We start from the raw sequence: 16,099 nt of genomic DNA, 5'->3' as shown, positions 1-16,099 counted from the left end.
AGCTCTATTGAACAAAACAAAGCTAAATACATCCTAGCTTCCAATGAGTGCAGCCTTGAGGCTCTCTGTGTCACAGTGAGGATTCTGTGGGCTGATTGTCCACCCAATCCCACCCTTACCTTTCTGATCAAGATGCTGTTCAGTCTCATTCCCAATTCCTGCATAGGTTCTGCTGTTTGTTGGCAGTAGGGGCTGGAGAGAAGTATGTTATTAGTAACAGTGTGACTGCGAATAATCATAGAGGGCTGGTTTACAGAATTCCAGTTCAGGGTGTTCTCATGTCTTAACCGGCACAGTCGGACTTGAGTCTCACGACAAGCCTGTGAGGTGGTCAGGGAAGTTAGGGTCCCCCACTGTTCCCCACTGAGGAAACAGAGGCTCAGACAAGAAGTGGCTGGGCGTGGTGGTGCAGACCTATAATCCTAGCACTTGGGAGGCTGAGGCAGGAGAATTGCCAGGAGTTCATAGCCAGCCTGAAATACATAGTGAGACCCTGTCTTGAATAAAAAGAGAGAGAGACATGAAGTGATTTGCTGAAGGCTATAAAGCCAGTAAGTGTACAGCCAGGGCTTAAGCCCCTGGATCTTGGCTACAGTCCATATTTTCTTCACTACAGAGACGTATAGCACACCATGGAAAGCCAGAAGGATTTCATCCCTGGCCCTGTGGCCTCCAGCAAGTTTCTCAACCTCTCTGTGGGCTCAGTTTCCTGTCAGAAAAACTGAGAGAAGAGTTTCTACCATACAGGGTTACTACAAGATGAAATATTAGCTAATTGACAGGATATTTCCCCAACAGAGTAGCATACAGCAGTCAAAATGAATGTGCACTGGGACAGGCAGCAATATGAGTGTGTTTTTCCATCATAACACTAAAGGCGGGGGGCAAATGTTACCTGTAGCATTATACCCTTTGAGAAGTTAAAAACAACTAAAATTTTTAAATGTATATTTTCTGGAGTGCGTCTGGCTGCAATAAAACTACAAAGAAGAGAAAGCAAAAGCATGAATCACAGCTTTGAGGGTAGTAAGTAGGTCAGGCAGGGAAGACAGGAGGCTGGGGTGCTACAGGCTCATAAGATGCAGTCAGGATCCTGGCTCTTGCCTGGAAAGGTAGGTTGAAGGGTGCTGACTACTACAGTATCAAAAATAACTGACATAAATAATAACTAAATAAGATGAGGCATACGTGGCCCAAAATGGGAGTGTCTCATGAAGCAAAGATTAGGATTAATCCAAATTTTGTCCACCTGAAGCCCTATTTTTAAAAGAAAATAAAAGTGCTAGGTACCATGCCTTGCAGATAGGAAATATTCATAAAGAAGAATGCCAGAAGTTCTTATAATGCAGAAATTAGAAGCATAAGCTACAGAGTTAGGCCTAGGTTTGGATCTCATTCTGCTAGCTTAGTACCGTTAGACAAATGACCGTGCCTCTGTGAATCTCACTTGGTGACTTGTGAAATAGCAAGTAAAGCTGGGTATGGTGGTACACACCCATAATCATAGACCTTGGGGAGGCTAAGGCAGAAGGGTAGCTAGTTCAAGCCCTGCCTGGGCAACTTAGCAACTTGATGAGACCTTGTCTCAAAATAAAAAGGGATGGAGAGGTAGTCAGTGGGAAGGCCTTGGATGCAATCCCCAGAACCTCTGAAATTTGCAGGTACAAACAGAACCTACCTTGCCAGGTCATAATGGGGATTAAATGAGGTAATCCAATATAAAATGTTTAGTGAAGCTTCTGGAACATCACTGGAGACCTTACAGATACTGCCTGCTTTGGTAGCATTTCTTTCTTTTTTTGTGTGTGTGGACTGGGGATCAAACTTGGGACCTTGCACTTGCGAGGCACGCAGCGGAACCACTGAGCTAAATCCCCAGCCCCTGCCTGTTTTGATTACCAGGCATCCTGTACCACTCCCAGTCTTTGGTGAAGGAGATGGTACAGACTACCCAGAAGGGAAGCAGCTGCCATCATGGCAGGAGGAAGTGAGTGTGTGTGTCACAGTTTTCCACTTCCTCCTGGAACCATTTCCTTTGTGAGCTAAAGAGGGAGGAATCCACACACACAAAGGGACAATTCTGGGAGAGCTTAGTCCCACAGCCAAAAATTACTTCCTCAGAAGTCAGTGTTAGCTCCCACCTTCTCCTGTGTGGTCTGAAATGTCCTGATGAGAGGATACTGTGGCTTCCCTGGTAGCTCAGATGTGAAAAACGAGGTGCCCTAAACCAGATATCCTCTGGGGATAATAGGAACTGGGCAGACCTGCTGCCAGGAAAGCCATGGAAAGACACAGGACTTCCCTGAGCCATCTTCTTGGGGAAAGTCACCCAATGTAGTGACCTCTTTCCCATTGACCTATGACCTATGACCACCCTGATCCCTTGCCTCCTTTCTTTCTGAAATAAGAAAAAGCCAGAGAATTATGCTAGTCTATCATCCCTAAAAATGTCTAAGTTTATAAACCCTTTCTTGGCCATTCTTCAATTCCCCTCTCACATAGACCCATAAATGGGTTTTGAAAACCTCTTACAGAAGAGAAAAATGATGTTCAGAGGGGATAAGTAACTTAAAATTACACATGAGTAAATGGGAGGAGTCAGAATCAAACCAAGTCCTCTGAGACCAAGTCCCAAATTGATTTTTACCATTTCCGTTCCTCATGAATGTTGCTGTGTTTCTGTCCTGGGGATCCAAACTTGTACTATTCTCTTCAGCATAAATGGATATTCAGTTTGCTGCGGTAGCTCTAATTAACACACACAAAAGCCTTCCAAGGTGACCTCACCATCCCTCACCCTCCCTCACACAGGGGCTATATTTAACTCCTGACAAGCACTGAGCATGAGACTCTGGATTTGCAGCTGGGCGTTCTTTGCTGCCCCTTCCTTACTCTTACATCCCATGTGCACCGTGGTCTTCCCTACACACCCCAGGACAACAGGAAGTGTTTGTTTCGGTGACAAACAATGCGACCGGTGCTGGCCCTCTGGTGTTCTGCCCACTGTCTGGCCTTCCCTTGGACTCAGAAAGTAGTGCTTATAAATTCAGAGGAAGAAAGTAGCTGCAGCTGGGTAAATTTTCCGCAACTTGGAAGAGACGGTGGGCAGGGGAAGGAGAGAGATCTGAGGCAGGAGGATTGCTGATGTGAGTGAAGGGTCAGTTCTACCAGCCTCTCGTGTGGAGCTGGTGGCCTCTGAAAATTGACTTCGAGTTGGACACAGAAGGAAGCACCATTGTAGGAACACTGGAAGGGGCATCATAACTAGACTCTCCCACCCTGAAGTCCTTAGTTCCTACACGTGTAAAAAAAAATGGAGTGAGCCCATCTTGTTGTTCAAATTAATTGATATAAACAACATGCGTAAGTTTCTCAGAGTAGGATATGCCTTGCATAGCAGTGTAAGAACAGTGTGGATAGTTAACACTTACTGAGTGCCTTCTGTGTGCCAACATCCTAAGCACATTGACATATATCAGCGGTGGGAGGACACGCTCACAAGTCACCAGTGACATATATGAGGTGTGGGCAGTTTGTCAGTGTCCCCAGATGTACGTGACTAGGAAACGGGGAACTGGATTTAAACTCAGGCAGGTTGGGTTATTCGATACCTGCTAGTAAGCATTATTTCCCAACTTGTGTGTTAGAATTAAAATCCACCAACAGCAGTGTATGTTACTGATCAGGTGGCAGCTGTGTTCGTGAAAGTGATGTGAGTCCAACAAAACAGCCTTTGGGGACTTAGCAAAGTGAGAAATGAGGCTTCAGCTTCCTTTTTAACCCATCTTTGTTGCCTACTCTTTTTTTTTTCCAAACATCTTTTTACTCTGCTGAGCAACTACAAGGACAGACGTGTTTTGAAAATCACATCAACTCCCTGTTAGACTTTATGAGCGTGAGAAGATTTGCTCCAAGAATAATTCTTTCTGCCATTTCGGCATTCATTTAGCCCTCACTCCGTGTCCCACTCTAGCAAAAAACTGGCATTGTTCTTGCCCACGTGACGGTCAGCTCAGGTCAGGAGAAGTGATATTGCTCAAAAAAATACATAAATAAGTATAAAATCTGCCCATGTGAAAAGCCACAGGGAGAGAGATCCTTGATGCTATTATAATAGCATAAGAGGGAGAGTGAGTGTGCTCAGGAGAAGCCAGGAGGTTTCTGGGAGAAAAGTCACGACAGTAGAGAACTAAAGGGGGCATACGTGGTTGGCAAGGGAAGGAATTTCTTGAAGGCAGAGGGAATGACTCAAGCAAAGGCTCCCTGGGTTGAGGCTAAGGAGCAGAGCATGAGGGTGGCCTAGATGAGGTCTGTCTAGAAGAACCCACCAAGTTTGACAGTCACAGAAAAAGTCCTCTTCCTTTATGTCCCCACTCACACACTGAGCTCACATCTGCCAGGCATACTGCTCTCCTACCCAGGGTGACTGCCTCCCCACTGTTCTAGTGGGTCAGAACCCATTAATGTGCTAACTTGTTAAGACACAGTACACAGAAATTCATCCTTAAAATTGTGATAAGACACTTTGGAAATCATGCACTGGTTCACTCACCAGTACAGGAGCCTTTATGAGATGGAAATTAGGTTATTTGCTCCTTGGAAGTGAAAAGGGAAATTTGAGTAAACCAAAAGAAAAATTGTAGTCCCTTCCTAAAACCATATTCTGACAGCTCTTCTTTTTTTTTTTTTTTCCATTTTAAAATTGTGCTGCTTGCATTTTCTCTGACTGAAAACAAAGAAGGATGAGTTGTTTCTGTGACCTCTGTAAAGAGGCTTGCCCAATAGTGAGGTGGGGAAAAGAGAAATTACACTTCTTCCTACTTCTTTGCATTTAATAAAGTTGTAACTACAGGCTCTCTGCAAGCATTTTTGTTGATCTGAAGGTGCACAGAAATGAAATCACACATCAAAGTGCCCAGCCCTGGGCCCCACCCAACGTGCAGGAACCAATATAGGACTTATTATTCCTTTGGTTTCCAGAAGTTTATTTGTTTCTCCTTTGCCATGGAAATTGGACCCTTACCATTGAGATCTTTAAACAAATCCAAACTTTTGTGTGTTGGTGCCCATGCTTGCTTCAGCAGCACATATACTAAAACTGTGTGCTGGTGCCCTTACTTGATGTAATGAATGACTTTTGATTGGGGGGTTTCACTCAGGCTGTATCAAGAGGGGGAGATGGAGAAACGGTGAGTTGATCTTAGTGATAATGGATACTCACCAGGAACAATACACACTCTGTCATCTAATCTTAGATATATTTTGAAATAGATTTCTAATTTTGTAAAACGTTTTTGTAAACCAAAGAATAATAATCCCCTCTCTAGGGTTCCTGTGCCTGTGCCACTTAAAAGATTGAAGACTGGGCCAGGGAATTAGCTCAGTGGTTCCACCACCTTACTCGCAAGTGCAAGGTCCAGAGTTTGATCCCTGATACCAAAAAAAAAATTGAAAACTCCTCAGCAATGATTACTCCATTTCTTCCTATTGTCTTTCACCACTTAGAATTTACCGTATCTCCCTTAGACTAAAGTAAACCAAATAAAATATATAAAATTTTTTCATAGGTTCTAAATAAATTTTAGACTTGAAAACCATCCCGTCCTAATGTCCCAGCCAGTCCCCTGAAAGCACAGATAAAAACTGGTAAATGAGGTCCTTCCTGAGTGGGGACAGTAAGGACCCAACTCCAGGATTGCACTGCCACCCCCAGCTGAAGCAGGTCGTCCTCTCACTAGGCATGGGAGAGTCCTTGGGGTGTGAGCACCTTGAGGGGAGGTGCTCCTCCACTTCCTCCTACGGCCATTCCCAGCTGTGTCAGGCCAGAGCCAGGAGCAGTCCAGTGCAGCGAGGCTCACAGCACCCCACAATGTCCTGCTGCCCTGATACCTCCTCCCTCGCTCGTGCCAGTGCACCCGGACTTCCGTCTGGGGGTCCTGTAGGAATGAAGAAAGCACTGAGCATCGTACACATCACTTTATTTCATCTTCACCAGGAACTTGTGAAGCAGCTACTATCGTTACCCCTGCTGTCTGCAGATGAATTGGAAGCTTAGGAAAGTTAAAACAAAAATTCCTCAGGGACCTGGAAAATGACCCAACCCAACTGTCTGCAGCCTGCGCTCTTAGCCATTCTTCCAAGACTCATATTAAGCTTTGTGTGAGTTTAACATAGGTACTGTTTTTTCCCAACTGGTTGTGTGGTCATACCCAAATCACATAACCTTTTTGACTCTCACATTCTGCATCTTTAAAATGAGAGGTAGACTAGGTCATGAAAACATTGTGTTCACTGAATAAATGTCCACTGGGCATCTGCCATGTGCTGCTCCAAACACAGCCCTTGGCCTCACTGAGCTCTTAACAGTGGCACATCTGTCACCAAATACTCTCTGATTGGTACTTTGGAGTCTGCGTAGTTCTGTGGAATATTAAGACTAACAAGAGTGACAGTGATAATATGCAGTATACCATCCTGTATTAAGTTATTTGTTCTAGGCACAGCACTATGCTAAGTGCTTCACAGGCATTTATCTAGTCCTCCCAGCCCAAGAGGTTGGGACCCTACTCTTCTCATTTTACAAATGACAAAACCAGCACTTAGCACAGCTCAAAAGAGGTGGTACCAGAATCCCCGTATTCATTGGTCTAACTCCAAAGCCCTAGCTACCATGACTGATTAAAGCAAGATCGAGATTCCAGCTATATATCATCTTCTGTAAGGACTCGTACTGTCTGGGCTTGGTTTGCTCAGCCCAATAATGTCTTAAAGAATCTGAGAGAAGATTACTGACATTTAGAAATAGGAAGAAAGGAGCTAAAGGTGTAGGGAAGGTGGGATGGGTAGGGGAAGGGTAATAAGGGAAAAAAAATGTGAGATAATGAAAAGATGGAAATAAAGTGTTTGTAGATGGGGAGGGGAGGAGGGGGTGAAGGGAGGACAGGGGTAAGGGGAAAAAATGAGAATCAAGACTTGTCATGTAGAGATACAAGATCCCAACAATGAATGTAACTGTACTGTATCCCTAAAATGTACCAATAAACTCAATTAAAGCTGAAAAAAAAAAAAGAATCTGAGAGGTTTACCCACATCCCTTACATCTGTAGATGTCCCCTGTTAGTATCTTTGTGAAGTATTTTGCAACAGTTAACACTTGGACTGTCTACAACACATTCACCTGAAGTACTTGTTAAAATGTAGATTATTTGATCCCAGTACAGTACTGAAACACTCTCTGCATTTCTAACAGCCCCAGAAGAGTCTTATTTTTTCTAAAATTTGTGGCTGCTGTCCTGGTGGCATATATGAGCCATCATTTGTCATTTGTGTTACACCTGTAAGGCTTCTGTCTGTAGTAAGTTCCCTGGTGGTTTAAACCTCTGCAGTTGGATTCTCCAGCATTTAAGACAAAGCTGTCTTGGAAAGCACTTCTGTATTCACTGTGTTTGAGAGCCAGCCTCTTGGTGTGAGCTCTCTGTGATTCTGGCAGAATTCCGCACTGGCTGAAAGGTTTCTTATATCCGTGATGTATATAAAGTTCTCTTTGGGATAAAATGCCCACCATTAAGTCAACCGTTTACTTCTTTTTCTTCTATGAGGTTGTCATAGTTAGGGCTCTGATGTTCAGATAGGCCCAGTAGGGAGAGAGAATTTCAGTACCACCATAAGGGTCTCCCAGGGATCCCCAAGGGAAGAGTCAGTGCCCCAGCAAAGTTGTATCAGAGCCCTCAGAGCAGTGGCTTTGAGAGGAAGCCCAGCGCCCTCCTACCCCTGGCCTGGCCTTCCCTCAGCTCGGGTGAGCTGGTCTTGAGGTTGTCTGGTGGAAGATTCAAGTGCAGGGATCAAGATTTGAAGACAGAAAGACCTGGGATCACAGCCTGGCTCTACCACTGTCTGGCTGAGGAACTTCACTTCTCTTAGCCTCCATGTTATTCTTTGTAGGTCATTGGAGGATGGGGTAGGATGGTGAACAGCAGCTGCTGAGTGTACCCCAGACAGAGGATCTTATGCTTCTCTGCATGCTGAGCTTTGCTCCATGACTCACGTTCCCTCTGCCAGTTCCTTCTTGGCTGCAGAAATTGCCACCAGGTCTGAGTGGCAGCCCTCACTCTCCATCTGCTTCTCTGTGACTCACTCAACCCCTTATTTCTCCTCTGGTCTGTTTGAATTTGCATTACCATATCTGTTAAATGCAGAGCACTTAGAGGTCAAGGTCCCATGTGAAGAATCCCATCAAAGACCAAAAAGGAAACATAAAATGGAATTATGAAGCTTAGATTCTAAAACTCAAATGATAAATGCAGAAACTTCACTCAGAACCTAATTGTTCTTACTCAGAAACTGGTAGCTAAGCTTATATTAGGAGCAGCACAGTATGGCTTTAAGAAGCTGTAATTCTGCTGGGCCCAGGTACCTACTGATAGCAGCAAGAAATGGTTGGAACCTCACAGCAAAAAGAAAGAATGAGACGGAAAGAAACAAAAGGAGGGGAAAAAGAAGAAAGAAAAGAAAGAGAAACTTAAGAAACCAGGATCTTTTATACAGGCGGCAGCTGTCATTTATATTAAGCATCAAATGTGTTTGGGGATGGAGATACCTGGGATCTCCCCAAAATGATCTCAGGGAGGTTCACAAGGGCAAAACTACTTTCATACAGTACTAAGACATTACATACCTCATTTACTCTCATTTTTCCCAAGTATGCAGTATGTAAAAGCATCCTGAGATCAGAAAGTTTCAGAATGCCTGAAATAGTGATAAACCGCCCAGCAGCCCAGGGCTGTGACATCAGTGTGTGAGAACAAAGCAGTGTCATGAAGTTTACAATGTAAATCACTACTGCAGGCCTCTGTGAGCCCTTGAGTGCCCCACAATGTCTACCTTGTATCGTGTGTGTGTGTGTGTGTGTGTGTGTGTGTGTGTGTGTGTGTGTGTGACACACAGGTTGCTTGCTAGGGTAGTATTGCATTTTTCCTAGCCCCACGCAGTGGTCCAGCCTGGCACATTTAGTGCTCAGTAAATGTTTTAAAACTGGGTTATCTGATGTTTGATGTTTCCCTGAGGATGCTGGACAAGTTCGTGATTCCATTTGAAGATTCCTTCTACACAGCTCGAGACTGGCTGGAATAAGTTTGAACTGTGTCCTGCTCTGGAGAGGGGAGCCTACCCATCCAGAACCCTGACTTCTATGGCTTGTAAGGGCTCAGGGCCTGGGGACAAAAAATCTGTAGCTCCTTTTGGGGCTAGTAGTACCCCTGAAGCTGTACAGCCCAGCAGCTCTTGAATCGAAGCTGTGACTATCCCTTCCCTCCCCTCAGCCTCAGCGCCATGTCCTGGGAAATAGGTTTCCCAGTTGAACGTCTCACTGATGCCCTGACAGGAAATTGGTGAGAAAGCCACCAGCTCTGTGCCCAGCAGCAGGGAGCACCCATGAGGCCAGCGATGCTATTGGACCATCAGCCTTTGGCCTGTTTTCCACCACTCTGGGGTGATGCTGGAATGCCACAGAGAGACAGAAGTATCATCAGGTTTTCCAAGCAGTGCCAGGGGTGGCAAACCCTGTGGCACTCGTGCCGCAATGGGCTTTTATCATTGAAACCTCCATAAGGTTCGCCATCACTGATCTATACAGGAGATTCCCCCCCCTTTTCATTGAGTTTATTGGTACAATCTAGGTATACAATACAGTTACATTCATCATTGGGATTCTGTACCTTTACATAATAGGTCTTGATTCTCATTTTTTCCCCTTGTCCCTGCCCTCCCTTCACCCCCTCCTCCCCTCCCCATTACACATACTTTATTTCCATTTTTTCAGTTTCTCATATTTTTTCCTCTCCCTTATTACCTTTCCCCCACCCTTCCCACTATCCCTACACCTTTAGCCCTTTACTTCCTATTTCACATTATTAATTATCTCATTAGGATCCTGTGTACTATTATAGTTTTTCACACCAAAGAAACTATTCGGTATTTCAGTTAAAGAAATCTCTGTATGAACATTAAAAATAGGGAATCCTAAAATAAAACTAAAAAGGAAAGTAAAAGAGAAAAGGCAATGATGTAACATCAAAATAATCCTTAATTCTGGAGATGAAAATGGTCCTTGAACATATTTAAATTGCTTCTTGCTCTTACAGTCTTATCTTATTCTTTTTTTCATTATTTAGAGAATACTCTATTAGTTTCTGTAATCAAACCCAGGTAGATATGACCTTACATGTTTAGTACGATGTGTTACCCCTGTACAGGAGATTTCTATGAGAAAGAAAGTGAGCATGGCCACCTGTTCATCTCTTCTCTCATGGAGTACACAGGAGGCCCTGAGCTGGGTAGGCCCCACTCCATACACTAAATTGGCAAGATCTGCATTCCAGCCCCATCTCCTGAGCCCCAGTCCCCACTGAAGGAGACGCACACTGGGCCATCTGCACGGCACCCAGCAGCAGACAGAAGACCAAAGCAACAGCAAGACACCAGCTCACAGGGAGCTGAGGCGCCGCCATGAAGGTCCTGTTAGCCCCCTTCACAGGGAAACTGAGTCACTGTCAGGTTAAGTAACTCGCCAGACATCCCACAGCTAGTGAATGATGGAGCCTGGATTTGAATCCGGGATGCTGCTTTTAGGCAAAAAGTGTTGTGTCAGACTCTGCAGGTTCACGTCACACACTCCCTGCTTCCTCGGGGTCCAGGGTTGAGAGGAGCCCACGAACATGAGGATCCTGGTTACGGTGGAAGTCCTGGCCCTGCTGTTTACTTCTGTGTAACTCAACCACATTGCTTACTTCCTCTCAGCCTTTCTTTATTTAAAAAGTAGGGGCGGTCTTGGGATCTACCCCAAAACTGGTTGGTGGGATCCAGAGTACAGTGCTGCAGGGCAACATAATTCTATGGTTAAAAGAGAGTAGGGTCACTTCCTGCCTGGGAAGCACAAGGACCTGAGTTCGATCCCCAGTACCAAAAAATGAGCAGGAAAAGAAAATAGGGTGAGGAAAGGAAATGCAGTTAAGACTCTGTTAACTGTATGTCCTTGGAGAAGTCATTTAATGACTTAGCAGTCCTATTATTTAAATACACGATGACCAAAAATTGCATATTTTTGGTTAATTTCTATAAGATAACAGGAAAAAATGACAATTTTATTAATTTTACTCAGTAATTTTTGTGTGTATGGTACATCTTAAAACATTCGGTATTTGCCCAAGCAACACTCAGGATAGTACTTGGAATAAGTACGCTACCCAAGTGACACTTGGGGTAAACCTTTAAGTGGTTAACCTCCTTGAGCCTTGGTTTAATCCTCTTTATAGTAGAGATAATAAGCTGTTACATATTAGATTAAAATGATACAAGAAGTATGAAGGGCTTAACACCACTCATGATAATTGTTCAACACAGGTTAGCTTTTGTTATTGTGAGCAAAAGCTTGATAAATCACCAAGTAGATGATACTGCACTGTGATGAGGTTGGCCTTGGCTCTAAGGCAAACCAAGTCCTAAGTTACTGTTTGGCGCAGGGAGACATGAATGACACCGTGGTCTTGGTATGCTCCAGTCTTTAGAGGACTCGGCGCTCTAGGAAGCTTGTCAGAAATGCAGAATCTCAGGTCCCATATGAGTAGGTGATATAGAATTTGCATCTTGGCAAGATCCCCAGGTGGCTCCTGTACGGACTCAGGTTTGTGATGCACTGGTATAAACATGGAGAAAATGCAACGATCCTTTGGGCCATGGCATAGGAAAGGTTAATGTTTAGTTTGGCTCTGGCCAAGGCACCGGAAACAGAAGGTTCCTGAGATTGAAGCATATGAACTTATGGAACAGGAAGGCTCCCTTCCTGCCTGTGTCCTGGACAGCCAGGGGCTCTGTCCTGAGACCTTCATGGAGCCCCCCAACCCCCAGGCAGGCGAAGCTGAGAAGCAGGGTGGGACAAAGGGAGGCCTAGGTGCCTGGGCTCAGTTGACAGGGTGAAACTGGCGAAGTCCAGCCTTCTAGCCACAGCCTGCTGAGGGCCGAGGTAGAGTGGGGAGGCTGGAGAAGTACCACAGGGCAGTGAGCAGCACCCTCCGCAGGAGGCTGGTGGCCAGCACTAGGCAGCTGTGTGGAGGCCCTCGCATCTCTCTGGCACACCAAACCCTGTCCTCTGGCTCCCACTGCCCTGACTTCCGGTAGGTGGGAAGGGCTAGGCCCTGTCCCGTGAGCCATGACCATGTCCTGGCCTTTCTCCCCAGTACTGGAGCAGCTGCTCCCAGAGCTCACTGGGCTTCTCAGCCTCCTGGACAATGAGGACCTCAGTGACAGCACCCTGGAGAAGAAAATGGTAGTGGCCTCCATCCTGCAGAGCCTGCAGCCCCTCCCAGGTGAGCCCCAGAGAACCCCACTCAGAATCGGTGTCTCCCTTGACCCCTCCAGGATATGTCAGTGTCCGCAGAGCCTGGGAAGGCGGTGTCATTTAAGCCATGTACCTCGGCGAGCTCTGCACGGCCTGGCCCAGTGTCTTCACCTGCTCGGGCCCTGCTCCTCCACCACAGTCCCGGCCATGCTCTTTGTCCTCTTCCATCCCCAGCTCTCCACCTCTCTCCACGTGCAGAACACATGTACACTGCACACACTCACATGCATCCCCACACACAACAGCACACTCACACACGCCATAGGCTCACACACACGCGACCTGCAACCCACACTAACCTGCTGCACTTCACATAGCACGCGCCCACACCGGGCAGGCCCACAGCACACACACGTGCACTTCCTGCACGCAGGCCTCCCCACATCTTTGCCTGTGCCCCCTAGGCCCACAGTCCTGTCTGCCCAGCAGCACGCCCCCTCTTTTGCCCCATCCTTTCCTGGACACCGCAAGTCTGTCGACAGCTTAGCCTGTCGCAGTAAACCCTAAGAGCTGCACCTGTGTCCTGCGGTATTCAGGGCGTCTGAAGGGTATTAGTGGGAAGTCACCCCTGGGTGACCCTGCCTCTCAGTTCCCCAAAATAGAGCTGTTGCCCTCATGGGACCATTGGCAGAGTGAGAGGTGCCTTGGTTTTCCCACTGTACTCACCAGAGCCCCATCCCTTGTCAGCCCCTGAGCAGCCCAGTAATACTAGGCTTCTGGGCATCCCTTTGCAAGGAGACAGAGACCCTCAGTGTGGAAATGACAGCAAAGGGTGAAAAACAGAAGTAACGGGATATGAATGTGCTTTGCAAACAGTGCTGTGTCCCAGGGACACAGACCTGGTCCCTCCCCTCTTCATGCCAGTGTCTCCTCCTTCCTCCCAGCAAAGGAAGTCTCCTACCTGTACGTGAACACTGCAGACCTCCACTCCGGGCCCAGCTTCGTGGAGTCCCTCTTTGAAGAGTTTGGTAAGCAGCCGCTCCTGATCTCCGCCGTGAAGCCATCTGTCTCCGTGCGCACTGAAGTGCCCCTGGGTTGGCTGAGCCTGGCTCTAACACTGTGGCTTTAAGTCGCTTTGAGTTCTCTGGGCCCTGCCAGCTCTGAAAGAATAATCAGAATCTGCAGTTACAGGAAATCATCCCCAAGATTTGGGGAACAGTCGTGACAAATCTGGAAGCCAAAGAGAGCACCGCTCGGTAGTGATTATCTCACTGGCCATTGCCGGCCACAGCCATGGGTTGAGTAGTCCAGCAGCTCAGCGGAAATGAGAACTTTGACGGGGATGGGAGCGTAGCTGCCTGGGACTGGCAACAGCCTGGACAAGGTGTGGGAGGTCCTCACTGTCTGGGCTCTATCCTGCAGGAAGAGAGCACTGTTCGCTGTGGGGCCAGAGCTGCAGTCTGGGTGCTCCTGGGCACTTTGGGGACTGAAAGCCTCAAGGGAAACAGTGCCTTCATAACACGGCCCTCAAAAATCTCCAAAGCACCATACAAAATTACCATACTTGATCCTCCCAATAATCCTTGAAGACAGGTGAGTCAGGGCTTAGTGTGACCAAGTAGTCCCAGGTAGGTGGTTGATGAAGCTGCCTGCCCAGATTACCAGTGGAGGAGGTGTTCAGCACCCGGCCTCACATGCAGACCGGCAGAACCCAAGTCTGGCCCTCCTCGGTCAGCCTCTTTCACGCCCATCCTTGGCTGTCTCTGCCCTCCATAGACTGTGACCTGAGTGACCTCCAGGACATGCCAGAGGATGACGGGGAGCCCAGCAGGGGACGGAGCCCTGAACCAGCGAAGAGCCCCTCTCCAGGAAGTGTGAGTCAGGGTGGGCTCAGCTTAGGCCCTTGGCCCCTCACCCACCACCTCAGGGACCTTCCTGGCTTCACAGGACCCTGTCCCTCTCCCAGGTGTCATTAGGGGCAAGAGTAGCACCTTGTCTGCATTTCAGCTTGCAGCATCCTGCTTACTGTGTTCGTGCTGCGCAGGGGGCTGTGGTGAGCTAGTTTGTCCCATCAGGCCTGAAGGACAGCACCACCCCGACCTCAGGCTGCGTACGCAGGTGCTGGGAAAGACGCTGGGCCAGAGGTTGGACGGGCCCTGCCCTCCTTGTTCCTCTGCTGTCTGGCTTTGGGAAAATCACTCCCCTCCTCAGGGCCTGAGATTTTCACCTACAGAATGAGGGACTGGCCCTGATGTAGGATTCCCAACCTTGGAGTACAGAACTAGAGGCAGCTGCACAAGTGATCGTCAGTGGCCCCAAGCGTAGAGAACTCGTTGTGTCCTTCACACGCGCACAGCACCTGCCTGAGTGGGGCACGATTGTTATCCCCATTTCACAGATGAGGAGGCTGAGGTGCAGAAGGGAAGGTGAGATGCCCGATGCCCCACAACTAGTAAGAGAACCCAGCTGTAAAGCTGCAGTTCCCTTGGCCCCAAAGCCTCGCTCTTCACTGCTGGGTGATGCTGCCTACTAAGTAGTGTGCCTTAAGCTTTGTGGTCCTACTACCCCTCACATGCACATAGATGCGGGTTGGGTGTTGCTGAACTCATGGTAGTTTTTGATAATTCTGCATGTGCTCAGACAGAAGTCTGACTACCAAGTTTTTGCAGCCCACAAAACTTTCAGGCATTACAGAGGAGCCTTGGTGCTTAAAAGATTGGCCAAAAAAGCACAGGACAAATCTGCCCTCGGTTAAAAGTGAGTTTGACCTTCAGACACACCCCCTGCCTCCTAGGAGTCTCTGCCTCCCCTCTGCCATCCTCCTTTCCTCCTGCTGCGCCAGCTCTCCGGCCCTCTCAGTCTCATACTTTGGTCCCCTGCAGGCAGCCAACCCGCCTCCGCCGCTGCCCAACAAGCCGCCCCCGGAGGACTACTACGAGGAGGCCCTTCCTCTGGGACCTGGCAAGTCCCCTGAGTATATCAGCTCCCACAGTAAGTTCTGGGTCACACGCTCCTCCTCCCAGAAAAGCTAATTCAAGCTCCTCTGCAGCCTGCAGGGCCATGCCCGGCCCTTGCCCCAATGTTCCTACTTCCTGAGGAGGGGTCCCTGAGCTCCTGGCCTTTTCACTGCCAGGTGATGGACCACAAAGCATGGCCGAGTCCAGAAGCGTGGGTGCTGGTCTCAGGTCTGTGCGGCCTCTTCCCTTAAAACAAGAGGTGTGAGGCTCACTCAGAAGTGTGCATGCAGGCAGCGTGGCACCACGCACGGGACTGCCGCTCAGCCTGCTGCTGACTCCACGAGGTCACCTGTGTCAGCAGGATCACATCTGGGTGTTGTGTTGGCTTACTGAGTCAGCAGGTCAGGTAGGGCACCTGGTCTCAACCAGAGGTCCTGGGGCCAGTGGACCCGCCCCAGGGAGATGTCAGATAGTAAACAAATCCCTTTAAAGACTCTATGTGAATGATTTATGGAACTTATAATCAAATACTCGCAGAATACTTAACTATAGTTTATATGTGCGCATAATTTACACACAAATATAAAAATGCCGTGTACATATTTTTTGTCGGGGGGGGTGTGCCGAGGATTGAACTCGGGTCCTTGCGCTTGCAAGGCAGGCCACTGAATCGCTGAGCTAAATCCCCGGCCCACCGTGTACATATTTTTGTTGCTAGGTGGGCTCAGTAAGATTATTTAGAGGGCAGTGGGACAGATTACCTTTGAAAATTTCTTAGTATTGGCAACAGAGTCCTTGCTCTTCTGCCAGT

General features: G+C 47.7%; 1 protein-coding gene across 1 annotated transcript in view; it reads left to right on the top strand.

Annotated features, from left to right (window-relative positions):
- Nucleotides 1–16,099, top strand: part of Afap1l1 (actin filament associated protein 1 like 1) — a gene marked incomplete at its 5' end in the record, with an annotated part of 63,911 nt that overhangs the window by 13,428 nt on the left and 34,384 nt on the right. The window contains 4 exons of the mRNA XM_010627125.3: nt 12,231–12,359; nt 13,276–13,359; nt 14,108–14,205; nt 15,214–15,322. Of these exons, the coding sequence (XP_010625427.2) occupies nt 12,231–12,359; nt 13,276–13,359; nt 14,108–14,205; nt 15,214–15,322 (420 nt within the window). The remainder of the gene's footprint in view (nt 1–12,230; nt 12,360–13,275; nt 13,360–14,107; nt 14,206–15,213; nt 15,323–16,099) is intronic.

This window comes from Fukomys damarensis, unplaced genomic scaffold (genome assembly GCF_012274545.1).
Source record: "Fukomys damarensis isolate Sample0158 unplaced genomic scaffold, DMR_v1.0_HiC HiC_scaffold_3, whole genome shotgun sequence".
Lineage (NCBI taxonomy): Eukaryota > Metazoa > Chordata > Mammalia > Rodentia > Bathyergidae > Fukomys > Fukomys damarensis.
The sequence above is the reverse complement of the archived record's forward strand: the minus strand, read 5'-3'. Positions and strand labels throughout refer to the sequence as shown.